This window comes from Rhincodon typus, chromosome 7 (assembly GCF_021869965.1).
Source record: "Rhincodon typus isolate 14 chromosome 7, sRhiTyp1.1, whole genome shotgun sequence".
Taxonomy (NCBI): Eukaryota; Metazoa; Chordata; class Chondrichthyes; order Orectolobiformes; family Rhincodontidae; genus Rhincodon; species Rhincodon typus.
Window position 1 is genome coordinate 54,497,931 of NC_063338.1, and position 26,698 is coordinate 54,524,628.

Consider the following 26,698-nt stretch of genomic DNA (forward strand, 5'->3'; position numbering starts at 1 on the left):
TGGGCACAGACCATACATGTCTCCCTTTTCTAGAACAGAAAGGGTAAAGAACATTTCAAAGTATCCTCTTTTGGATAGTCATAAGGAAACACTAAAAAGACAATACTGAAGAGGATAGGCCCGTGAAAAAAGTTGACAGCTAAAGAAACCTGTCAGACGATAGTTGGGGGTGGGATGTGGGGTGGGGGTGGCAGTCAATATCCATCATTTAAGAACCAATTAGTGATTGATAATGCATGTTCAAACCAATTAGCAATAAGCCTCGCCTCACCTAGGCCAATCAGAATGTAACTGATCATGATGTAGATTGTGTTGTGCAAAGAGTTAATATTAATCAGCAGTTGCTTTCAGCATCAAGGTGCAAATCAAGTTTAAAAATGAAGTTATCTTGCTGGAATAGAAGTTTTCAAGGTGCTGGAGAGAGACTGGAGATGAAGTATCCGCCTCAGCATCCCAGGCGGAGTTGGAAAGCGAGAGCCTTAGTACACCGAGAAAGTTGCTGCCCTACTCTGATTTATTACTTAAGTAAAGTTTCCAGAGTTATTGCACCAGATGTCTGCTGTTGCCTTACTTGATTCAAGTCTCAAATGAACAAATTAAGCTTAAATTGTATCCCAGAACTTAAACTGCTCTAATATCAGTCCAGCCTCTCAAACATTTTTTCCCCTAAGATTCAACTCTTGCACTTGCCACTTCAATTTGTTTGATTTTCTTTATGTCTTGCTCAAATTCTTTCACCACAGCATCACTGCTCGCTATTATTTCCGAAAGGACCATCTGAGGAGGGATGTGCAGTTCCTTGTTCCTTAGCAAATCTGCCATTTTCTCCAGCATAGCTTGAGTTCAAGCTGATATTTCTCTAACTGCTCCCAAGTCAGATTTGTTTTACATGCAATATGCTCCAGACGGTTCTATAAATTGGCAATCTTTTTAATTGATTAATGGTATAGAGTTTGTTGTCATTCTGTTTCCTTTCTTTCTCTCATAGCTCTTCATTCATCTTGTAAGCAGAGATATCGCCTGAAGACCTCATCTCAGAGATGACATTGTCAATTCTGCATTTATATTGAACAATACATGCAATCTTTTCCTTTTGAATTTTCATCCTTCACAACATAACAAAAAAATCTGAATTTTAGCTCCACTAATTCCTAAGTTTTCTTTTCTTCCATATTCAAGTTGGCACTGTTTCTTGAACACTCATCTGCAGTACCTGTTGTGTCTTTGATGCCCAATTGATTCCATGGACCTTCCTTAAATCAAGGAACTTTGGGTACATTCTGACAATATACCTTAGACCTTCCCTTGCTTGTCATCGATCCAGCAATACCCTGAACATTAGCCTTTCTCAAGTGATTAAGTTAACCTCTCGATAAGGATATGTTTGCTCAACTGCTGTAATTAACAAACTTTAGCACGATGTAATGTTCTTGACCATCTATTTCACTTGTAGATTAAATTGCTTACTAAATATTCATTAGCACGATGTTTAAAAACCTCTATTAACAGAACATAGATGTTCTAATGAGCAATTGCTCATCAGGGACTTATTAACTCAATGGCAGTTTATTTAAAATAGTAGAACACATTACAAGTTATAAAGCAGATATTACAGCAAATTGAATAATTTCAAGGTGCAATTTGCAGAATATTTGCCAGGCAAAATCACAACATTATATACATGTTGTCCTTAAAACTTGCCTCTCAAGAGAAAATACACATACAACAGACTTGCCACATAATCAGCACTCTTTTCTCCTGTCACATAGAAGTGATGTGATTGCTTAAAATTTGGCAGCAGTTTGTCCTAATGAATGAAAGATAAAATGCTTCAGTAACAAGATCCTCTTTTCAGCAATATGCAATTTCTGTACAATGAAGTGACTGTTACCCACTTTCATTTTAAAAGCTATTTCTCAAAGTGCATTTTATGTCTTAACCACCGCTTCAGAAAGAAAAACATGAAGTCTTCCATCTTTCTTTTGGTGATGGTTGTAAACTGCTCGATCATATTTCTTAATTTCCGATACTAGTGAAAAATGTCCAAACTTTTCTTAACTTGTCATTTAAAAACTGTTATTATTATCTGGCAAATCTTTTATACTTTTCCCTGATTATAAGATTCTTTTCTAATGAACCACCACCCAAAACAGGCTACAAAACTCCAGCTGCTGCCAAAACAACTATGTGTACACAATTACTTTTCTACAGAACGTTTTCTTCAAAAATTGCTTTGTTAACTTGTCCTAGTACAAAAGATGTGTATTGTATGATTGTGCTTGGTTATTGGAAAGCTTTACGGTCCAAACAGAGAATATATAGTTCAGGAAACAAAGTAATTGTGTCCAACTAGTCCATCCAGCATTTATTGCTGCATTTCAATCTCCTCCCAACTATTCTAATCCAACTTCAATGTTGAAGACATGTTACTAAAGATTTTCATCTTACATGCATGAATAGCAAATTTCAGACCATACAATTTATATTGAAATTCATTTTCTAATTGTATACCCTATTTGGAAAATTATTAATGACTTCCTCTAATTAGTTGGATCCTTCCACATTGGTAGTCTCACCCAATTTGGTTTCAACTGCAAATTTAAATTTCTTTGGATTTCAAAGTCTAAATTGCTAACAAATTGTGATCAACAGTAGTGTCAGTACTGATCTTCATGCAGCCCCATTTTCCACCATCGGCCAATCTATTGATATTGTTTACTGCTACTTTGAGTTTCCTGCTTTTAAGCAAGCCATCCATTCTGCTACTTGTCCCTCTACTCCTGCGTTCTGACTTTCTTTATTAACCTGATGTGCTACATTGAAGATCTTTTGGAAATCTAACATATTAAGGTATTAGATTTGTCAACTTTCTCTCACCACAAAGAACTTGAGGTTAATCCAGCAAGGTGAACAGACAAGGGTCTATGAGAACAAACCATTACCTACTGATATGTTAAGGAATCATGAAGCTAAACTTAATCATTAGCAGTCCCTAGCAGACAAGGATGACTCTCTTCCAATCTCAGAGTGAGGCTGTCGATGGCTGTACAGATTGATACAGCTTCCACAAGCTCTGTCAGACTTGGGGCAGGAGGTGGTCATGAGAAGGGCAGGGTGGGGCGTTGGTGTGGCAGTGCGCCCTTATCGTTGTTTTCGCCCAGCTTCTGCTTTTTCCCTGATGGCAAGTTGAGGTGCTCGACACCTTCCAGGATGCTCCTCCTCCACTTCGGACAGTCTTGGGCCAGTGATTCCCAGATGTCTGTAGGAATGTTGCACTCTACAAGTCAGGCCTTGAGGGTATCAAGGATGCGCTTCCTCTGTCCACCTGGGGCTGGCCTGCCATTTCGAAGCTGGGAGCAGACCACCTGCTTGGAGAGTTTCCTGTTGGTCATGCAAATGACATACCAAGCCTGTTGCAGTCGATCAAGTGTAGTCAGTGCCTTGATGCTGGCCTGTTCAAGAACTGGTGTTGGTGCGTCTTTCTTCCCAGTGGATTTGCAGGATCTAGCGCAGGCAGCATTGATGGTACTGCTCCAGCGCCTTGATGTGTCTGCTGTAGGCAGTCCACATCTCAGAGCCATGTGGGAGGGTAGGAATAAACACAGCTCTGTAAAGCATGATGTTGCTCTCGGATTTGATGTTGGTCTCAAACACCCTTTTCCTCAGACCACCGACGGCTGCACTAGCTCGCTTCGTGAATAGCTGCTTTGACAAAGGTATCGGAAGTGGTTAATGTTCTCTAAGGCCTTCCCACGGACCTTGATGATCAGACTTCATTCCACAATGCCAGATCAGGTTGGTGAAGAACCTTCATCTTACAGATGTTCGGGTGAGACCCATGCTCTCATTGCCTCCGCAAAGGTATTGATGATGGTCTGGAGTACATTGTCTGAGGTTGCACATACGCAAGCATCATCCGCATACTGCAGGTCCACGACACTGGTTCGGGTAACTTTGGTTTTGGCTCGAAGGAGATTGAATAATTTTCCACTGATTCTAAGTTAGCTCCACTTCAGCAGGGAGCTTGTCGGCAGTGAGGCAAAGCATTGCAGCAAGATAGATCAAGAACAGTGTTGGGGTGATGACGCAACCCTGCCTGACATCAGCCCGAATGGGGACTGGGTAGTGGTGGAGCCATTTGTCATAAATCACAACTTCCATGCTGTTGTGAAACAGGCAAAGGGATGATGACAAACTTCATGGCGCAACCAAAGTGGAGGAGGAAGCCTTTGTAAGCTCGAAGGCGGCCATGTACAGGGGTAGGTTCTTTACTCTTCATTTCTATCACAGCTGTCATGCAGTGAAAATCATGTTCATTGTGCCTCTCCGTGGTTGAGAGCCACACTGCGATTCTGGGAGGAGTTCCTCAGCCACAGGGAAGAGATGGTTGAGGAGGGCATTGACGATGACTTTTCCAACAGTCGACAGCAGGGAAATTCCCCTGTATTTACCACAGTTGGACTTGTTTCCCTTTTTTGAAAATGCTTACGACTGTGGCATCTCTGAGCTCTCCCAGGATGCTCTCTTCCTTCCAGATAAGGCAGACAAGGGGGTGTAGCTGCAGCAGGAGTCTTTGCCTCCACACTTCAATGCCTCAGCCAGGAGACCGCCTGCTCTAATAGCCTTATTCTTAAGCTGGCGGATGGCCTTCTTTACTTCGTGCATGGCTGGGATATTGCTGAGCTTCTGGTGTGAAACTTGCTGTGAGATGCGTTCAAGGATGCTCAGATCAACCAGAGCCCTGGCTGAGGAGGTCTCTGAAGTGCTCCCCCTCCATGTTGTTTGATAGCATGTCTTTGATAAGAGTCACTTCGTATTTGGCTGGCAGCAGGTGGGGCCTTGGCTGATTGGTCCCTAAGTAGGCTTGACAGCACAGAAGAAACCCTGCATACCATGGTTGTGGCCCTTTCATTGGGCCTCCAGTGTTTTCTCCACCTGCTACCTGTTCTTTATGTCATGGGTTTGTTGTTGGACCTCAGCCTTCAGTCACCTGTAGACCTGCCTTTTTCTCTGCCGCGTGCGATGGTTGTTTTAAATTCAGAAATGCCATGCGCTTCCAGCTTATCAGTTCTTGGATCTCCTCATAATTCTCATGAAACTAGTCTTGGTGTTTCCTGGTTGAGTGACCGACCAAATTTTTGCAGGCATTGATGATGGCGGTCTTGAGCGCAGACCAGAGGCTGTTGAAAGCCTTCGACTTGGTGTCAAGGGTCGCTAGGTTTGTGGAAAGGAGTGGTTGTATCGGGCTATTTTTTTTGGGTCTCTGAATGCCTCAATGTTTAGCTTCTTGTGGCACTGCTTCTGTTGTCTCTGCTGCAGCGGGACTATATTTATGTTGATCCTGGCTCAGATCAGGCAATGGTCCGTCCAGCAGTGGATGGCGATTTTAAAATCTCTCTGATCCCTCACTCTGACGATGATGTACTCAAGGAGGTGCCAGTGTTTGGGGTACGGGTGTTGCCATGTTTGAACTTCATACTGGAAATCTCACACAACAAACAGAACTCACACACAAGATTTTAAAATCCAATTAAAGGCACATAAACTGCCTACAGCTTTGTTTGTCAACTTTGAATGCAAGCTTACCCTGTTATCCATACTATTCTTTCAGATAAAGGGTCTAGGCCCGAAGCGTCAGCCTTTCTGCTCCTACGATGCTGCTTGGCCTGCTGTGTTCATCCAGCTCTACACCTTGTTGTCTCGGATTCTCCAGCATCTGCAGTTCCTACTATCTCCGATTCAATTCTTTCAACCTGTTCATTGTGCTGGTATTTCACTGTACATACTGCTTCAAGCAGAGTCAAAATACATGGTGACAGGGAGGCAGGCAATTTCGCCTGGGAAGGCTCCTTAAAGTAAGCAGGAAAGTGTAATCACAGGACAAAAGACGATCAATGGGAAGAAAGTCACCCTGGTACATGGAAGTCACAGAATCAGCGGTGTGCTGCTTCTCCTATTACAGGTACCATGTGTCATTAACATAATGAGCCTGATTGGAGCGAGTGAGTGTACTGGCAGCAAATACACAAAAGCAACTGCCTGTAACTAGAGATGCAGGGAGAAAACGATTAGCAGCACTTTGACAGACACAGAAGTGACAGTGGCACCCCACTTTTTTGCCTCACCAGGACACCTTTGCAACACAAAAGCTTGAAGCTAATGAAGCATCACATTAGCAATTAAAGTAAAATCACTAAATCTTCTACTGAAACAAGAGCTCTTATCAGATGGATGCAGATTATCTAATAGCGAATGACAGAGCTGGGGGATGTAAAGGTAGGCATGAGTTCAGTCACATTTCTAACTCTCCAGCAGTCAAGCCATTCCTCCAATTACAGTTGGTATGATCTGCGAAGTTGTCAATTACTGAGGGCTATCGGACAAATAACATCCTCCACATCATTCTGGGCTGCCACTGCCACTAATGTTTAGCATCTAAACTGAGCTTCTTTTGATGCCATCACTCCCACTTGATCCATGCTGACTGTAACTTGCTTGGTTTTTCTTAATTTCGTTACCTGAAGGCTCATATTTTAGAAAATGCATACCTAAAGCATTTGTTTATCATTGCTTGTTATAAAATCTAACAATTAGAGTTTGATTCCATCCAAGTGAATTCCAAAATAGAATGGTGCCAAAATTGGACTCTGTCCTAGTTTTTTTTTTAATGGTTTGACAAATTTGTGCAATTGTAAATGGATAAACATTTTCATTTTGCTAACTGAGAATGGCATATTTTCTTCTGGGAATGTTTAAATTTAAAGTAATAGATTCAAAGTCAAAGCTCTTGGTAGATCTCCAACTGGTGAACTACAAACGCGTCCTTCAGACTGACTTCAACAGGCAGCAAGCTGATAGTGTTAAACCAGACAATGCTTGCAAAATGTAGTTCATAGTGTCCAACATGAGAAGGGATCCTGCTATTGGACAACTTTTATTAAGTAAGCCAGATTATGCCAAGAATTATAACAAAAACAATTTGTTATTTGCTGGGGAAGAAACAGATTTTGTCAAAGCTTTTTGTCTTACACTTACCAGGACAATTCACAAGAATATCAAATACAAGGGGAAAAGCAACATTTATACTACTGGAGAAGAGTGTGCTGATTCACTGGCAAGTGGACTATGATTAATACAGGCATTGCCATGGAGAATGCACCCATCACAGTTGACAAAAACTTTAAATTGATGTGTTCACTGCACTGTTTACATACTACCAAGCATTACTTATAATAAAGGAAAATGTCTTATTTATAGATTCAAAGCTCAAAGATTTCATGACATTTTTAAAAAGCTATTCTTTTATTAGATAGGGATCTCGCCCATTCCCAAATGCATGAAGTGGTGTTCCTACACTGGCAGCATCATTGTCCTTCTAGGCGGTTGAGATCATGGATTTGGAAGGTACTGTTGAAGGATTTTTGGTGAGTTGCCGCAGTGAATCTTCTAGATGGTCCATACTCCTGCCACTGAGTGTCAGCGGTGTACAGAATGCATGTTTGAGGTGTTAGATGCAGGTGCTAATCAAGTGGGCTGTTTTCTCCTGGATGGTGTTGAAATTCGAGTGTTGTTGGAGCTTTACTCATCCAGGCAAGTGGACAGTATTCCATCATTTTTCTGAACTGTGCCTTGCTGGGCTTTGGGGAATCAGGACCTAAGTTAGTTGTTGCAGAATTCTTTGTTTCTGATCTGCTCTGGTCTTGTTGCCCAGTTGTTATACAGCTGGTCCACTTCCGTTTCTGATAAAATGTTAGCCCACTCTCAATTTCTTTGTTTAATTAGTATTGCTGCAAGTGGCTTTGTTCCCAATGTAAGAAAAAAATAGTATATGTTTAGGAGGAAAATTAAACTGTGCTATCAAACAGTGAACTTCAGCTGATCAAATTATTCAGGCCCATTATTAGTGCTATTAAATATAGCTTTTATAAATGCCAGTATATTAATGCCAACAATTAATGAGGATGGACAATTAATGATAATGAAAATAAAACTTAGAATGGCAGTTTTATTTTTGAAAAGAACCAATGCATTAACAAGCTTTTTAAAACTGTTTTTCCCTCCACCTTTTCCTATTAAGTAATTCCATTTCCCTCTCCAGAAGGCATTGATTATTTGTTAGGAGTATAGCGCTGCAGGCCATGGTTGCTTCTCCAGTATATTAGCCAAGAGGCTGACATGGGATGAGCCATCAACAGCTATGACAGCCATTTCAGGATTTCCCAAACTATTCTGACTGGGAAATTCTTTGGAACTACTACTTTTCAGTACGTTATTTTGCTCGAAGTGCTGCAGAAACTCTATTTATGCGCTTAAACGTCTATTCAAGTGCACTACAGGTGATGCAAGCCATCAAAGCATGAATAGAAAAGAGGATGGAACAGAGTTCACTGAAAGAAAAACTGAGGTGTCTCCTCTTTTTGGGTTCAGAAGCAACAGCAAGATGGACCACCTCTGCTGACAAGCACTATGAAAGAATCATTTACACGGAGGTGCATACTCAAATAGAGAAAAGCCAGTTATAGAAACAGAAACTAATGTGCAGGAGTAGGCCATTCAGCTTGTCAACCCTGCTCTGTCATTTGATATGATCATGGCTAATCCTCTATTTCAATGCTCCATTCGAATGAAGGATTTGTTCCTCACTTCAGCCTAAACGGTTCACTGTGCCCCCTGGTTCTAGACTCCACAACAGGGAAAACATCCTCCCTGAATATAGTCTGTCTAGTTCTTAGAATTTTATACATTTTAATCAGATACCCTCCTTCTAAACTCTAATGAAATCAAGCCAAGTCAAACCAATCTCTAATCATGCTGTAGTTCTTTCATCCCTGGTATCAGCCTTGTGCCTAGCTGCACTCCCTCAACGGCAAGTTTATCCCATCTTGCCCACCTAAGGGAGACCAAATCTCACCAAGACTCTATGTAACTCCAGTAAGAAATCCCTACTTCTGTTTATTTGGGATGATCAAAGGGACGTATGTGTGCACGCAAGTCACTCCTAAATGCCCTTAAATGGAGTGGCTTCCTATACCATTATAGAAAGCAGTTTAGAGTCAGTTGGAACTACTGTATCTCTGGAATCCCATGTAGGAGACAAGGTAAAGATAGGAGAAGGAAAGGAAATGATTGAATCTAAAGGCTTTTAAAGAAAATTGATGATAGTCATCATGGACATCACTGAAACTAGTTTTATATTCTAGATTTATTAATCAAATTCAAATTCCACAGCTGCTGTCGGATTTGAACCCATTACACAAAGCAGTTGCCTGAGCCTCTGGATTACTAGCCCGGTGACATTACCATTACCTTCCCAAATAGAAAAGGCATTGCAACAAATTAATTACTAAAAAGACATACCAGAACACAGGTAATTGAAAAAGATACTGACTCACCTTAATATGATTGAGTACTAGCTGAGCTACAATTGCATTCTCAAGTAACTTAGGGGTAGAAATATTGATCAAGAAAAGAGATTGATATTGACTTAGTAAACTTCAGAGACCACATGATAATTGTATGTGGCAGAAAAATCATTGTGCCAATAATTTATTAATGAAATAGAATTCCTTGATGTTTTAGCTTCTTGTAAAATCTGAATGATTTGAGATATCAGAAAGTAGTTACTTGGAATCAGGAGTTGGACTAACACATGTTCCTGACCTCTTCTAAAGAGTTCATACTGTAAAATGGGGTCAAATACAAATATTTGAACTGTATCAATAGTGCTTCATTGTAAATCATTGAATTTTATGGCAGATGTCTTTGAAACCTGTTGCACACATCTACTATCTTTTCAGTCAATAAAAGTACTCAATTTATTTTTAAAGGAAGACAACTTTACATATTTAGTGTTGACTTTTAGCATTTGGGATTATGACTTTCTGAAATGTTCTTGCGCTTGGACTTCCAGAGTAGCATGCCAATACATTCAGTTTTCACAGACTGAAAATACAGTACAATTCTAATAAAGACCAATGGATCAACCACATTTTAGGGCCCTAAAGGGTATTCAAAAACCTACTTTCAAGATCTTGTATGTGCTGCTGAAGGGTTCTTGCCAGATGGATGAACTGTAAGAAAAGTGGATAACGTCAAAACCAAATACCTGGCTTCACCCATGTACCAAAGAGGGGGGGAACAAAAGGGGCAGTACAACTCTCAAATACAACACCATCCAGTTGGTAGATAATCTTGTTCTGCAGTGCTGAATTGGTATCATTTGTTTAAAACTGCACCACCAATGAACCTTGCATTGGTGAGCCACTTCCTCATATTATCCAAAATAGTAGCTGAGCTGGTTCTTCGGATACTATTTACACAAACTATTAGTTTTCACATGAAACTCAAACAAACAGTCTACAACTTTATAAATAAGGGATCAAGAAGCTAGCAAGTCATATTTAATCTTAAGCTTTTTAAATCCCTTTGTTCGCATTAAAGTAAATTAAGTGATTGCTTCACTTTTTGCCCACCTTGCAGTGCAGATAATTTAATTTCAGAAAATAGCTACCCCACAGTGACAAAGCATTGAAGTGACTTGGTTATTTATGCTATTTGCCTTTGAGCTGACAACAGTTATGCAATCAGTTACACAGAAAGAGTTAAGCTGATGCAAAGAACACATTGTCAATGTTCAAAAGAATTAAACACGTTAGCACTGCTGCCTCACAGCGCCAGGGACCTGGGTTCAATTCCATCTTCGGGCCACTGTCTGTGTGGAGTTTGCACGTTCTCCCTATGTCTGCGTGGGTTTCCTCCAGGTGGTCCGGTTTCCTCCCACAGTCCAAAGATGTGCAGGCTAGGTGGATTGGCCATGCTAAATTGACCATAGTGTTCAGAGATGTGTTGATTAGAAGAGTTATAGGGGGACGGGTCTGGGTGGGATTCCCTGAGGGTTGGTGTGGGCTTGTTGGGCCGAAGGGCCTGTTTCCACACTGTAGGGATTCTAAGATGTTTTTTTCTATTAGACAAAACGTTATAATCGTGTTTCTAAGTTTCTACTCTTCAGATTAGTTATTTTTGTATTCCATATTTCACTTAATCACTTACCCGAAGTCTAGTCCGTGATTCACTTGCACCACCCATCATATCAGAAAATCTCTGTTCACACAGATGAAGTAACAGAACAAGGTAGAGACCAGAACTGATGAATTCATACTGTGCCTAAAATAAATTGTGAAAAAACATACACAGAACCTTAAAATTAAAAATCCATATCACTGATCAGCAAACACACAAAGATTTATTGAGTTTAACCATCTTTGTTCACTAAAAATTAGTGGCAGTCTGATATTAAGCAGTTGTTAAAAGGCCCAAAAAGTGAGACAGTATTAACGCTGAATCATGAATACGTATTAGAGTATTTTCTTTGTTTGCAACTGTATATTTATTGTGTGTTTTTTTAAAATCCAATAGATCTATGGGATTGAAGCAGAAATTTAAAAAGAGAGAATATTTCCTTAGAGCAAGAGAAAGTGAATTTCCGATTGTCGGATTCAGCCAGATTTACACGGCAATTCTTGCAGGTAGAAATAGTGTTCAGCTCCTTCTATCTGCTCCAGTTGTTTGTCATTACTGCAGAAGATTCCTGAAAACTCTCTAGAAACTGTGCAACACCATTTATGCTACAGCATTTCTTTTCTGCTGATCATCTGGAAAAGTTCACTTGACACTCAGGAGAAATAATTCAAATATCTATTTATGACAGGTTAGATTATTCCAAACCGCCGGCATGCACAAGTACAATTGTTATATTCATAGGTCATTCAAATAAATACAAAGAGCTCTTGTGGAGCAGTGGTAATGTCCCTACTTGTGGGCCAGTGGGCCTGGGTTCGAGTGTCACCTACACCAGACGTGTCTGAACAGGCTGATTAAAAAACATCTACAATAGAGATTTTGCCATTCAAGTTGGATTATCTTTTCTTTGAGACCATTCTCCCACATCCATCAGCAAATTAGTGGTAGCTATCTGGTATTGGTATTTTGCAAATATATGCATTATCAAACAGTAATGCTTGCATTGCATAACACAGGATAAGAATTCTGGCCAATTTCCTTCTTCCCCACTCTGGGATATTGATATTAACTGTAGTGCCCCAGAGGCTTTTGAGATAGTGTGAAATGCCCTTACTCTAGCAGAAGTTAGCCAGTTCAGCATTGATCAAGCATTAAAACAGTACTCCCCTGGTCTTGATGTCTCAGATACTCATTAAATAAACTTATAGACATCAGAACACTTGAACTAGCCGTGGTTGCGGAGTATTTTTTTTCCTCTTTACTTATCTTCCCTCCCTGTAACTCACACTCATAATAGCCCACTGACACATCGAAGAGTTGCTCTCAAACCATCACTAATTCATTGTAAAGCTATACCCAACCATCAGTATTTCATTGCAAATAGACTATTGCATCAGTTGGTCTGAAAAAAAGGTCTTCAAATATGTATTTAGAGGATGGATAACAAGGACCACATTTCAAAAGGAAGATTTGCATGAAATAGTAAATTGAACACTAAAACCGATACAACAGATAGGAAACCTGAATAGGGAATTTTCAAAATCCTGACCATTGCCCAACAAGACTGTTGCTCAAACAGAACCAAGTTCCTTGCATGAGAGAAAGAGACACAGCAACTTTTAAAACGTGGCGCTTACAACCGTTCCAGAGAATTGAGAGCTAAATAGATCCCTAAAATTATCACAATATAAAGTGAATATCTTTCCAAGATCAATAATGGATTTCATAACATGAAACAAATAATCTAACAATTACATTTGATATTTGCATACATTGGAGCCAGTCAATTAAAAAGGCTACACAAACCTATACTTACCTGTTCATCTGCATGTGTTCTATACAATTCATGAACATCAAAATCTTCAAAATCCAGCTGCAGCTTCTCTTTACACAATTCACAGGTGGTTACAGCAGTCAAATCAGCACCTGTGTTGATTTTAGAAGACAATATCTATTTAACATGCTTGGTTATATATTTATTAGTTTGTAATGCAATATAATCATGCCTTAACACACATTTCCCAGTCATTCTTCATAGTTACCATTCACATGAAGTACATGAATAGGCCAATTAATGCTACTCCTTCATCAATTTATACTGCGTCAGACAGCAATCAATCCTGGACAGTTTCTACATAATTACCACCTCAGAGATGACGCAAATCAAAAACGATGTGAATGCCAGTTGCAATTTAGTTCTCAATTCACATGAATCCTAATCAAGAGGGAACCTTCAAAAAGCAAATGACAGGCAGGCAGGCAGACAAACAATCTGCTACATGGCCATCAAACAACAGAGTTCAAATCCATAGGGATTTTCCTTCAAGTATTCTTTCTTAATTGAGAAAATTTACTTCTTATCAGCACCTGAAGCCCGTACGTTTGAAAACATACGGGACGAAAAAAAAAAAATCAAAGGACCAACATCTCAGCATTTGTTTTCAAGGGCGATATTGATTTTTGGGTGAAAGGAAACAAAGTGTGGGGAGAAAGCAGGAACAGGGCATTAAGTTGGATGATTAGCCATGATCCTATTGAATGGCCGAGCAAGCTCGAAGGGACGAATGACCAACTCCTGCTCCTCACAGAACTATTACAGTGCAGAAGGAGGCCATTTGACCCATTGGTATTAAGGAATAGAACTAGTGCAGGAACAATCTCTTGACTTTGCCCCATATTCCTGTACACCATTTCTATCCAAATTATCATCAGTGCTCTCCTGAATGTGTCAAGCGAACCTGCCTGCACCACATTTCCAGGTGGTGCATTCCATACCTCGTGTGAAAGATTTTCTCATGTCACCCTTGCTTAATTCACAGAACACCTTAAATCTACGCCCTCACATTCTTTTTCTTTTATGAACGGGAACAGCTTCTCCCTACCTACTGTGTCCAGCCTGCTCATGATTTTGAAAATCTCTACCATATCTCCTCTCAGCCCTTTTCTCTCCAAAGAAAACAGTCCTAATTTCTTCAATCTATTCTCATGACTGACGTTTCTCATTTTTGGAAGCACTCTTGTATAGTGCTTCTGCACCCTCTCCAATGTATTTCCTATAACGTGGGACCCACAACTGTACAAAATTCCCCAGGTGAGGCATGACAATTGTCTCATATAAGTTCAAAATGAACTCCTTGGACTTGCATTCTATGTCCCTATTAACAAAGCTGAGAAGACAGTTTGCTTGTCTCTCCACTTGCCCTGCTCCTATTTTCTATGTTTCCATTCTATTAGATATTGAAACCTGAGCCACAGGGAGGACATGCAATTTTAAGAGTAGCTGGTAAAGTACGATCAAGGAAAGACAAGCCTTTTGGAAATACTTTTGGCAAGTAACTTTGAAAATTCAGCCCAAATCTGAGGCATTGACCCACCTTGCAGCGAGGAATAAGTTAAAACCGAATACTCTCTGGCTACCATACTGCTCATCTAAATGCCCGTATTACCTGAGTTTATTTTTGATTGCAGCCATTTCTTCATGCATTCCTGATGAACATGCTGCAAGCTACCAGTGCAATTGCATGGCTGTATTAAAGGATTTGGAGGTATTGTAGCTCCAGCTCCCATTTGGCATATACGGCAGATATCACCTTCGTCATCATCAGAATCCTCTAAAAGTAAGCTATCATATAGAAGCATACATGAAAAACTTAAATATATAATCTTGCACTGTTGCAACATGAAACAGAAAAGTAGAAAGGCTGCTGCTACAACACTCAAGATTTGAATTCCAGGTCATGTTTTTGTATTAGATAGAAATTTCTGTTCTCATATCCCAAAAGATCTAATTTTCTAAATTTTTAAAAAATAAACTGGTTTTAAAGGTTTTTTGCACTTCATTGTATAGTAAGATTTTATTAAAAGTTTATTTTCATACCATGTTGAAGGCAAGGTGAGGAATCAAGTTGGAAAAACACGGAGTTTAACAGGAAGCTGACAAATTTGGGGCCCTGCTTTCCTCTAAAAGCTCAGGAGGAGCACAACTGCTCTGGGGTGCTGCAAAACACTGATTCCACTGGAGTGCTAAAATCAGTATCCCTGACTAGGGAATTGCACACAAAGTCCCAGTGCTTATTCATTTATTCTAGCATGAAGGGATTATGTTCACACCTGTTAAGGATGGATCCAGGTTTACCTGATGTTTTCAAGTAACCGAACATCACACTTTCAGATTTGCAAAGGGAGAATTACCACATCTGAAGTGCACTTGGTTTCACTAAAAACAATTGTGTCTTGAAACTCCCTAATTTAATTTAAATTTAAAACAAAATTCAGGACCGGTGTTCTAGTCCTCTTGAATGTTAAGAGACAAGCCATGGCTTTTTAGACTAAAGCAGATACTACATCAAGAACAGTATACATACACACTTTGAAGAAGTTTTAGCTTGTAAAATTATTTGCATAATTAGAAATAAATCTAAAAAGACAGGCACTCTGATAATCTTGGCAAAGGAAGTGGGAGGTCCAACTGTAGGTCAACATGCTTTACCCAATGAATTTGTAAACAAGTTATATCAAAATTAGTAGGAACATAAACTGGCTGTTTGGGCAGGGAGGTATTTGCTTAGGTACATGGTGTTTTATCATATCCAGGCTTTACTTGAAATAATTACAAACATCAGCAAGTTTTATGCAGTTCTGATTTTAGGTTTAGCTTTCTAATGCTTTTATTTTAAATATTCTGAATCGATCAGTAAATGAATATTGGAATAAATAAGAGTTCTGATCAACATCATTCAAATAAAAAAAATGAAAAATCATCAAGTATACTGCCGAAATTCAAGTTGTGTCCCACACCCAGCAGGTGAGTATAGTGATTCAAATGGTCAACAAACTGTCTGTTCCCTCTCTCTCCCGATTGGGCACACGCAGAAACAGTATCTGAAGCCAGAAATTGCAGTCTTCTGACAAGTTATATCAAGATCTCTCTTCTTTTGCCACCCCGACAATACACACCATTAGAGGACGTTGCTTGGTCAATTTGAGGGACAATGGCTTGTCAACATTTCAGTCGAAATATGACGTGTAGCAGGTAGTTCCTTGACTATTCAATTAACTAACTAAAGACTCTTCCTGTAAAATATCATTTGAAAACAAACAAATGCATACTAGATTTACTCACTTTTAGAATGAAATAACTTATGAAATTGCTGAGAAAATAACAAAGTGCCAGAAATATTGATAGATTCATATCACATCGCACCACATAGCGGATGAGAATATTTGATTTTACATGGAAACATTTGTACAGAAAATTGTGATGACAGGAATCAGGTCAACGGGGACAAAGGTTGTTGACTAAAACAAAAGTAATTTTCAATACTCATTACATAATGAAATAATAGAAGTTCATCTTCTATTCAAAAACCAAGGGAACCTCTTCACTATAGACAACCTGTTTTTCAAATGGGCAGACATTGCACATCCAGAAAAATAAATTTAAACACTGTTGAATCATTAAGGTGATTCTGTTCTCTCCGCGTGAGCAGGGAAGAAATGTAATCAAAACCATTATTCATCAAGCTTGTAGCCATTTAGAAAGCTGCTGGTTTCAAAAACAAAACAGCCACTTGGTTCAGATATTTTCTGAACAACCTCCATAATTCCCATAAAAGGAGACAGCCATTATTTTCTCCTCCTACTACATGCCACAGGCTGGAGCATTATTTTCTCTGCAAACATCATATCAAAAGACTCATAATAACAACAACAAAAAACACTGGAGAAAAATCAACAGGTATGGCAGCATTTGCAGAGAGAGATCTGCTAAATGATCTGTCCTAAGCAAAGGTCTTTGTTTTAACCCTATATGTCCCACCTCACTGAATTACAGGCATAACATGATAATCAACTTTTCTTCTGTTGCCTTCGGTTCCCTTCTTTGGGCAGGAGTCCTCTCTCCGCTCCATACTGCATTTGAATCGTTAGCTGTTTCTCTCTCCACAGATGATACTACTCCTGCTGAGTTTCTCCAGCATTTTCTGTTTTTATTTTAGATTTCCAGCATCCTGCCTATTTTGTTTGTATTAAAAATCTCATGCCGCACATATCTCACCCCAGTAGGAAAGGAAATCCCTTTTGAGAACAAGCAGCAAACGTGTGGGCCAACAAATCAAGGGAAATCTGAATGAACTGTAGAGAAAGTTTCTCAGTATATCAGCAAACTCATGTTTAAAGGAAAATTAAAGGTAATAGGGTTATAGAGAAAAATGCATAAAGTATACCTTTCCTGTATTTTTCTGAGTTTTTCTGGATCCCTAGATGCACTTTCAGTTTTCTGTTTCTCTTGATGAGTATCAACATGGTTTGCGAAGTCAACTGCTATTAGTATATTATCAGAGAATTCATCTCCAAGGCCATATGGCATAGAAAGGCGAATGACTGAATTAGGGAATATTCCCGCAATTCCTGAAGTACTTCGACCTCGAGGACTCTCCGGTACAGATGATGGAGTGCAGAAAGTCGAGCTCAAAGCCCCTGAAGAAGCTGCTGTAGCACCCTGGGTAACATTTGGTTGTTCCCTGTTCGAGTTTTCAAATGTTCCAAATTCTCTTTGGAGGACTGAACGCTGGTCTACTCTGGCTTCATTTATTGTATTACTAGGTGTGGCAGCCATTCTTGCAGTTTCATCTCTTCCTTCTCTTCTCCTTCTGTTGAAGAGAGGGGTGCATCTGTTTCGTAATGAAGATGATAACCATGAAGCAGTATTTCTATTTTCAGAATAATCTTGCCTCAAGTTTGGTAAATTTTCAACACCATCATTAGCATTTTGAGACTGTGAAATGTTTGATGGTCCTGGTCTCCTCCACCTTAAAAATCCAAATCCTTGAGAAGATTCAGAGGATCGATTATTTGAAAAATTAGCAGCTTCATGTCTGCCAGAGCTATTAGCCTGTGTGAAATTTTCTGGTCTTCCACCTAATGATATGTTGGCTGAATGCCCAATGGAATGTGTTGTTTCAAAAGACCTTCCATTTGGATGCCCTTGGTTGGGTCTTCGGTTGCTAGAGAAAGTTGAAGACATACTGGATGCTAGACGGGACAACAGCTGTCTAGGTCTACACCTGCTGCTAGATTCTGATGCAAAGTCATTTGGTGGTCTTGGTTGCAACACAGACATATTTCTCCTTTGTGAGGTTATTGCTTCTGAAGCTCCAGATCCTGTTCTACTAAGAATGAAACCACATTCTGTACTTCTTTGTGGTATCACCTCAATGTTTGAAAAGGCAGTGCTATTATTAGAGGACGTGGAAGAACTTCTGCTAGAGTCTCTCGAGAATACAGATCGGCTCTCCGAAGGAGAAGAGAGTACTTGACTTAGACTTGACGTGGTACGTCTCAAAGATCCAAGCAATGGATGTCTTGGCCTTGCACCTTGTGCATAGGATAAAACTCTATTTTCAACATCTGAAGTAGGAAATACAGTAAAAATTGAGCAAACCCTCAAAATTAAACCCTCTTTTCACACAGCTCTACATACGTTAAAGTAGTCCATGCAACATGCTTTGAGCACTATAACAAAAGAATGAATGCTTATTTGGCAGCTGACCTACTATGCCAGATGCATCAGTAGCAAAGCAGCTCGTATCAATAGGATATTTTTCACCTGCCAGGTGATTCTAGCATGCATTTTATTGCGTTTACTTTTACACATAAACTACCATTCTCCTAAACAAAAGGACTCTTCTACAATTCAGAAATTATTTTAGATAGCTTATTATAATATAAACGCAGAAATGAATTCCAGAAGGAAAGAAAAATGTCCCAAGTGCAGCTAGTATTACATCTTTCTTATAAAGAACTACTGGAAGACTGTTTCGCCTTTCAACATAAAATATTTTGTTTTTAAAATTTGTGCTTCCTGAAGGTCCAGATGTGAAGTTAATATTTTAACATATAGACCAGGGCTTCAATTTTGATTTAAAATCTGTGCTGTTGGTAGATCCTGTACGTGGGGCTGACCAGGTGATTAAAATTTGCCAGCAGACACCTACAATTAGATAAGTTGAGACTGCCAGCATACATGTAATCAGATCATGAGGAAATCCAGCTTGACTGGAACATCATGCAGGCTGCTGACACGTACCACAGCAGCCATGTGAATGAGTTAATGGATGGTACTTGGCATCCAAGGTGAAATAAATGTGCTGCTAAGTTGCAAGTGATACATACATGAAGATCTGGTGCAATGCTTGCGTGAAGAATGCAAATGTTAAAAATCTCAACCTCAAGCTCCCATTTTACAACTTTCAGAAAATAGGCGCCCTAATCCCTATGCTATTAATCCTAACAGTGATTCGATCGAAAATCTTTATTTCTGTTTTAAATATCTGTTGAAGTACAGGCAATCTGGCAGTGATCTGGGAACAAATTCACTACAAATGAAAATTGTTTAGATTGGAAATATACCTTAAAAGTTCAGTTTTCCTGTTACACAATTACCTATAGTGTAAGATGCCATATTACAACAAGTAAATAAAAGCACAAATTTTTATATAGATCCTTCCTTTCCTCAAGTTGCCAGCCCAAAGGCAAGTCCCATCATGGTGCTGCAATCTCCAATACAAATAGAGACAAAGAAGCAGATCAAATTGCCACCAAACTGATCCACACCAGCAGCCCTGTCAAGTGGCACCTCAAGGAGTCAGAGTTGCTTGAGCAACATACACTCATGAAGTTGTGGCCTGGAACTAGGGAAAGTGATGGCACAGGGTCGAAATTCCTTTCATCACGTGGCTGACCAGGAATCTCTCCTATTCTTACTGCCTGTCATTGGTGTATGTTGAAACAACTAACAAGCTGACACTCAATCTAAATGGCCACGTTACAAACACACCTTCCTTGGTCATAAAGTCCTGGAGTGTGATTTGAACCTGAACCCAGAGCTTCAAGCTCACGTGCAGGGATGCTATCACAAGACCTATTTATAAAGTAAAAAATTAAATTACCTACTTCAAAGGTTTCAGTAATTACTGGAGTTTAATGTCACAAACAGTATGGACATTCCATTACGTCGATTGTAAAATACTTCTAAAAACAAAGCTGAATACTATTTATTCAAGTTTAAGATTGCCATGAAATGTTCAAATAACTGATCAATTGGGTCAATGGGCTGAGGAGTGGCAGATGGAGTTTAATTTGGATAAATACATGGTATTGCAAACAAACAAAGGCAGGACTTATACAATTAAAAGCAGGGCCTCGGATAGTGCTGTAGAACAGAGACACCTAGGGGTTCAAGTACGTAATTCTTTGAAGTTTGTGTCACATGTAGACAGGGTGGTTAAGAAGGTTAACACTTGAGTGTCGGAGTTGGGATGTCATGTTGAGGTTGTACAGGACTTTGCTGAGGCTCTTTTGGAGTACTGTGTACAGTTCTTATTGCCCTGTTATAGGAAGGATATAATTAAACAGGAGAGGGTTCAGAAGAGATTTACCAGTTTGTTGCCGGGAACTTTTTTGTTTTAAACACAGCATGGTTCGTGCAGAATGAACTTCCGAAGGAAGTGGTGGATGCAAGTACAGTTACAATGTTTAAAAGTCATTTGGATAAATACATGATTAAGAAATTTTTGGAGGGATATGAGCCAAGCACAGGCAAGCAGGACTAGTTTAGTTTGGGATTACGGTTGGCACAGACTGGTTGGACCGAAGGATCTTCCCGTACTCTGTGACTCTAAACTATTTTGAATGAGTAAATGGTATTAAGTTGTGCGTGATGAAATGTTATTTCCATCACTAAGTTTGTCACCTTCTTCACGACTGGACTCTGTTCTCCTTTCCATCTCGATTCCTTCGCGGAGGATAGTTTCACCTCTAGATGTTGAACTGAATTGCATGGCTGATGATCTTGGGAACTGAGAGCACCTCCACATCGAATCTGAGATACAAGGGGAAAAAAATGATCTGTTTGACAAATTTTGAAACTGAATAAGAAATACAATCCAAATCAAATATAACATTGAAAACAATAAAAAAAAAGTGAATTGCACAGCTACCTAATCTGTCATCATTTAAAGGAGTGATGAACAGCATTATAAACACTAGTGTACACTATCCCATGAGTCAGCTGTACTCTAACTATGCTTAGAGACATTCACACAGAGTTTTTCAGCAGTTATTATTCAACCAATTCAAATTAAGAAGCATCATGGAAACCAAATGAATTGACCAACTCATCTAACCAAAACAGCACAGTCTCAGCTCACGAAACATTTATCTTCAGGCCTAATTGGTTACATGAGAGTCATGATTGAAAGAGATTCAGTAAACGGATGGCTGAAAAGTCAAACAATGTCAGTCATTCTGAGTTTTGCACTCCATGTTAAAAAGCAGTACTCCATTTGCCAGGTTCTCATATTCTCAATTTTTCAATTCAACTGTGATTATGTTATAAATAAGAAAATGTATGGATTTGCAGCAAATTTTAAGCAAATATTTTTGTAAAACACACTACTCATTGTTAGCTGCTGCTTTCTGGGTCTGCATCACCTATTGAAGATGGGCTTTCCACACCCCATTGTAAAATATCAAGCATGAACCCACCTCCACTTAACTAGCGCACCCGGCTTTAATTTACACATCTCTAGGAATTGTCCTGCCACAGACCTGCCAGTCAACTGGACGCTCTGTAGAAGTGGTGTCCCTTGCTCATGGTCCAACAAGCACGTATGACATGGGTCTCACTGGGGCCAGATTCACAGATTTAAACCTGCACAGGGTTAAACTTGTTGGGCTGCATTTGGATTTAAATGTTGTGGAAGACGCCAGTAAGTTAGAAGCGTACAGGCAATGAGGGAAGGAAAGACTGCCAGGCAGTTTAGAAGAACTAGCCAGCCCTTGCAAAGTCCCATGTCTACTGTTCTTGCTAACCAGTATTCCATTTTAAATATTGGTGAGGGGCAACGATGCCTCAAGAAAATTCAGCTACAGCTAAGTCATTGGAACCACAGATGGGGGTGAAAGGACAATTGTGATAAGGGAATTCAAGGAAGTTCCAAACAGGACAATAATATTTGGGGATCTTAACTACCAAAATATCAGTGGGGTGCAACTCGTGTGAAAGGCACAGAGAGTACACAATTCCCGAACTGCATTACAAACTTATTTTTAAAGCCAGCATGTAATGAGACCAGCGAGATGGTAGAATTCTAGATTTAGCTTGAGGGAAAAGAAGCTGAGCAGAGGGTTGAAGTAGCAGTAGATGACACTGGAGATAATGATCACAATAGTTCAATTTAGCATCGTGATGGAAAGGGACAAAGGCGGAAGTGGGTAGAAGTTTTAAATTGGGGTGAAGGCAAACTTAAAGCTGAGATAAGGGGGACTGGCTACAGCTACCTGAAGGAAAATAAGTGGCAAATCAATGGGAGGCAAAAGTGAGACTCGACAAGCACTGTACAGACATGTTCTCACAATAAAAGGGTGGTACTGTCAACTCGAGAGGAAAATAACGCTAAAAATTGGTAGATATTAATGATTTAGTCTTGAAATGTAGGAGACATAATTGGAAAATGTGCAAACAACAAAGTTTGACAGGTAGTTGATCGTGGGTGGTTGTTGATGACAGGTTGAATGGGCAGAAGCGTCAAGTTACAGATTTGAGAAAGACAGAATAAATGCAAGGATATTGAGAGAATTGCAAGGACTAATTAGGGATAGTCAACATGACTTTGTACATGGGAAATCATGCCTCATGAACTTGACTGAGTTTTTTGAAGTAGTAATAAGGAGGATTGATGAAAGCAGAGCAGTGGACGTGATCTATATGGGCTTCAGTAAGGCAATCAACAAGGTTCCGTATGGTAGACTGGTTAGCAAGGTTAGATCATATGTAATATAGGGAGAACTAGCCATTGGATATAGAATGGGCTTGAAGGCAGAAGACAGATGGTGGTGGTGGAAGGTTGCTTTTCAAATTGGAGGCCTGCGAACTGCAGTGTGCCACAAGGATCGGTGCTGGGTCCACTGGTTTTTGTCGTTTATATAAATGATTTGGATGTGAATATAGGAGGAACGATTAGTAAGTTTGCAGATGACACCAAAATTGGTGGTTTGGTGGGCAGCAAAGGTTACTTCCAAGAAAATGGGACCTTGATTAGATGGGCCAAGGAGTGGCAGATGGAGTTTAATTTAAATAAATGTGAGGTGCTGCATTTTGGAAAGGCAAGATCAGGGTAGGACTTATACACTTAATGGTAAGGTCCTGGGGAGTGCTGCTGGAGAAAAACACCTTGGAGTGCAGGTTCATTGTTCCTTGAAAGATGGTCGCAGGCAGACAGTGTAGTGAAGGCATCAGTTGATAGGCTTGCCTTTATTGGTCAGTGCATTAAGTATAGGAGTTGGGAGGTCGTGTTGAGGCTGCACAGTACATTGGTTTGGCCACTTTTGGAATACTGCATACAGTTCTGGTGTCCCCGCCAAAGGAAGGATGTTGTGAAACTAGAAAGGGTTGAGAAAAGATTTACAAGGGTATTGCCAGGGTTGGAGGGTTTGAGCTATAGGGAGAGGCTGAATAGGCTGGGGCTATTTTCCCTGGAGCGTCAGAGGCTGAGGGGTGACCTTATAGAAGTTTATAAAATCATGAGGGTCGTGGGAGGGTGAATAGCCAAGGTCATTTCCTCAGGGGTGGGGGGGTCCAAAACAGAGGGCATAGGCTTAAGGTGAGAGGGGAAAGATGTAAAAGGGACCCAACGGGCAACTTTTCCACGCAGAGGGTAGTGCGTATGGTATGGAATAAGCTGCCTGAGGAAGTGAAGGTTGGTACAAATACAACATTTAAAAGGCATCTGGACAGGTACGTAAATATGAAGGGTTTGGAGGGATATGGGCCAAATGCTGGCAAATGGCACTAGATTAATTTAGGATATCTAGTCAGCATGGACAAGTTGGACTGAAGGGTCTACGTCCATGCTGTACACTATGACTTTATGAGAAGTGAATGGAGTTTGTGACCTTAGAGTACACGTCTCCAGGTCTCTGTAGGTGGCAAGACAGGTGGATAACGTAGTGAAGAAGGAATATGGGATGCTTTTCTTCATCAGGTGAGGTATTGAATGAGAGCAGGCATGTAAACTCTGGAACTATTGAACATATTGATGAGGTCACAGCTGGAAATGCATGCACAGCTGTTACCGCATTACAAGACTGACATAATTGCTTTGGAGAGAATCCAGAACAGACTTACAAAAATGTTGCCAGTTCTGGAATATTACAGGTCGGAGGAAAAATTCAACAGAACAGCAGAAGCTGAGAGGCAACTTAAATGGGGTGTACAAAATAATGGGAAGCTTGGATAAAGTAGACAGGGAAGACCTGTGGCCCCTTGCAGACAGGTCAGTTACCAGGGCACAGAATTGGTGGAAGGGGTGGAGGGGGCAAGAGGAAATGATAGTTTGGTGGTTGAAGCGAAAACCCTCAACTTAGTTAAAATGATCTTGCACCTGAAGAGCTGTAACCTGCAAGGCTATGAACCAGGTGCTGGTAAGTGGGTTTTGAATGGGTGGCTAGTTCATGTAGCCGACATGATTAATTAAACAGCCCCAATCTGTAACCTTTCTCGGTCTTAATTCTTCAAAAAATAAATTCTCGGTTTCAGTCACTTTTATCTTGTATTTTATATTTAAAACCTTGACTATCTTAGCACAATCAATTTTATTTTGTTCCACTAAAATGACTCATTATCTTGTCTCACCAAATGCATGAACCCTTTAATTCCCTCACCCACCTGAACAATACATGGATTTCTGGCCTCCATTTATCTTTTCACAACGATACCCAACCATTACACAATCCATCCCTCTCCAGAATGGTCTTCAAGCCCTCCAATTACCACAATTTCTCCCTACTGGGATAAGCATTTCTTAACTCCACCCAATTCCTCTAAATAGTTGCTGAGGAGACTCACATCACATCACCACGTTCTCTTTTTTTTGCAGGATATGTAGAATATTCTCTTCTCCCAAACTTAGGCATGCAGCCTCCACCCCCAAGAATTATTAAGGTGACAACTCTAATCTCTTCCTTAGTTATACTGATGACTGCACTGGTGCCCCTTCCCACTATCGTTCCATTTTATTCTACATTGATTTGATTTATTTATTTATCACCACATGTATCTTGTTACAAACAATGAAAAGTGTTGTATCATGTTGCCACTGTCTGGTGCCATCTTAAAATACAGAAAAATTAACCAAAACGTAGAATATAAGGGCAGAAATGTAAAGAACTAAAGAAAGTGTCCAACTTTACAGTCCTTCTTGTTCCTTCTACCGATCCATTCCTTTCTTGGGCTTACCCCCCCATCTCCTTTCCAAAGTCAAGCAAATTTTACTTTATTCTTACTTTCAGCTACCTGACATCTTTGACAAAACTGCAGAAGATGCAACTCTAGCTCGGAAAATCTTCCCATCACAATATCACATTTATCCAAAGACATTGCATTCACAGCAAATTCTCTACATCAAATTAGTTAGTGACTATTTCACTGAACACCTCCATTCTAAGTATGGCCTTGGTCAGGAGTGGGGAACCTGCGGCCTTTTGGGGTACTAGTTGTGGCCTTCTGCCTACTTGTCCACAAATACTAAATCCGCCGTTTTAAATCTGTGTATCATTTTTAAATTTTTTTTACTGGTACCCCAGTCATGTCAAAAACAAAAAGAACATTAAAGGAGGAGAACAGAGCATTCAATGAAAAATGGAAATTGCAGTATTACATAGTTGCTGTGAAAGATAAACTGATGTGTTTGCTCTGTGATGCCATAATTGCAACAGTGAAGAAACACAATGCATATTAACATTATGCAACTCATAAAGGACCACAAATATGCTAGCTAAACTGGAAGGAGAACCCTGAAAGTCTGCACGGAAGAAAATAAAAGATCAAAAGCAACAGTCGCAGCAAGTATTTAAAATGATGTCAGGACAAAGGACTGACATCACTGAAGCAACTTATAAAGTAGTATATATACTTGGAAGAAGAGGTAAGCCATTTAGCAATATAGAAATCATAAAAGAATGCATTGTTGAAGTTGTAGGATGTTTAGATTCAAATAAGGTTAATAAGTACAAACAACTACCTCTTTCAAGAAGGACCACAACTGATTGACATGAATTAACCCTCAATGTAACAGAACAACGTTATACAACATATCAAAGCAAAGACATTTATTATGTGATTGCCTTGGATGAATCCACTGACATTACTGACTCAGCACAGGTGTTATTTTTTATTGGTGTTGTAACTGCGGATTTTCATTGCCACGAGGAGTTACTGGCTTTTGGTAGTCTTACAGTGAGGACACGTGAAATTGACATCTTCAAAACAAAAAAAAATTCTGTGAAGCAAAACTGAATTTATGTAATTTAGTAAGTGTATGCACAGATGCAAGATGCACTTTCCATGAGAGGAAAGTGCATAGGGTTTGTTGCATTACTACAAAAAGAATTGCCAGATCCAGATACTTGGATTTCCGTTCACTGTCTTTTGCATTAACAGAGTCTCTATGCCAAATCTACTGTTTTAAATGACACATTAAATAACGTTATAGGTATTGTAAGCCACACCATTCTGAAGTGTGCTGGTGGTCACAAGGACAAATACTTTGTCAAAAGAGGATTTCTGCAGAAGTGAGTGTGAGAGAGTGTGAGAGAGTGTGAGAGAGTGTGAGAGAGTGTG

General features: G+C 39.8%; 1 protein-coding gene across 8 annotated transcripts in view; it reads right to left on the bottom strand.

Moving 5' to 3' along the window:
• Nucleotides 1–1,706: 1,706 nt before the first annotated feature.
• The window catches only part of marchf7 (membrane-associated ring finger (C3HC4) 7), a 57,529-nt gene continuing 32,537 nt past the window's right edge, over nt 1,707–26,698 (bottom strand). For 3 of the 8 annotated variants that reach the window (XM_048598972.1, XM_048598973.1, XM_048598975.1), the window contains exons 5-11: nt 20,771–20,899; nt 17,244–18,426; nt 14,466–14,641; nt 12,836–12,945; nt 11,050–11,163; nt 10,022–10,070; nt 1,763–1,807 (exon numbers count right to left, since the gene is read on the bottom strand). In XM_048598972.1, coding sequence (XP_048454929.1) covers nt 1,785–1,807; nt 10,022–10,070; nt 11,050–11,163; nt 12,836–12,945; nt 14,466–14,641; nt 17,244–18,426; nt 20,771–20,899 — 1,784 coding nt within the window. In that variant the 3' untranslated portion in view covers nt 1,763–1,784. Of the gene's footprint in view, nt 1,808–7,292; nt 7,798–10,021; nt 10,071–11,049; nt 11,164–12,835; nt 12,946–14,465; nt 14,642–17,243; nt 18,427–20,770; nt 20,900–26,698 lie in introns of those variants that run through there. The other 5 variants (XM_048598979.1, XM_048598977.1, XM_048598971.1 and 2 more) reach the window with 5 other exon arrangements.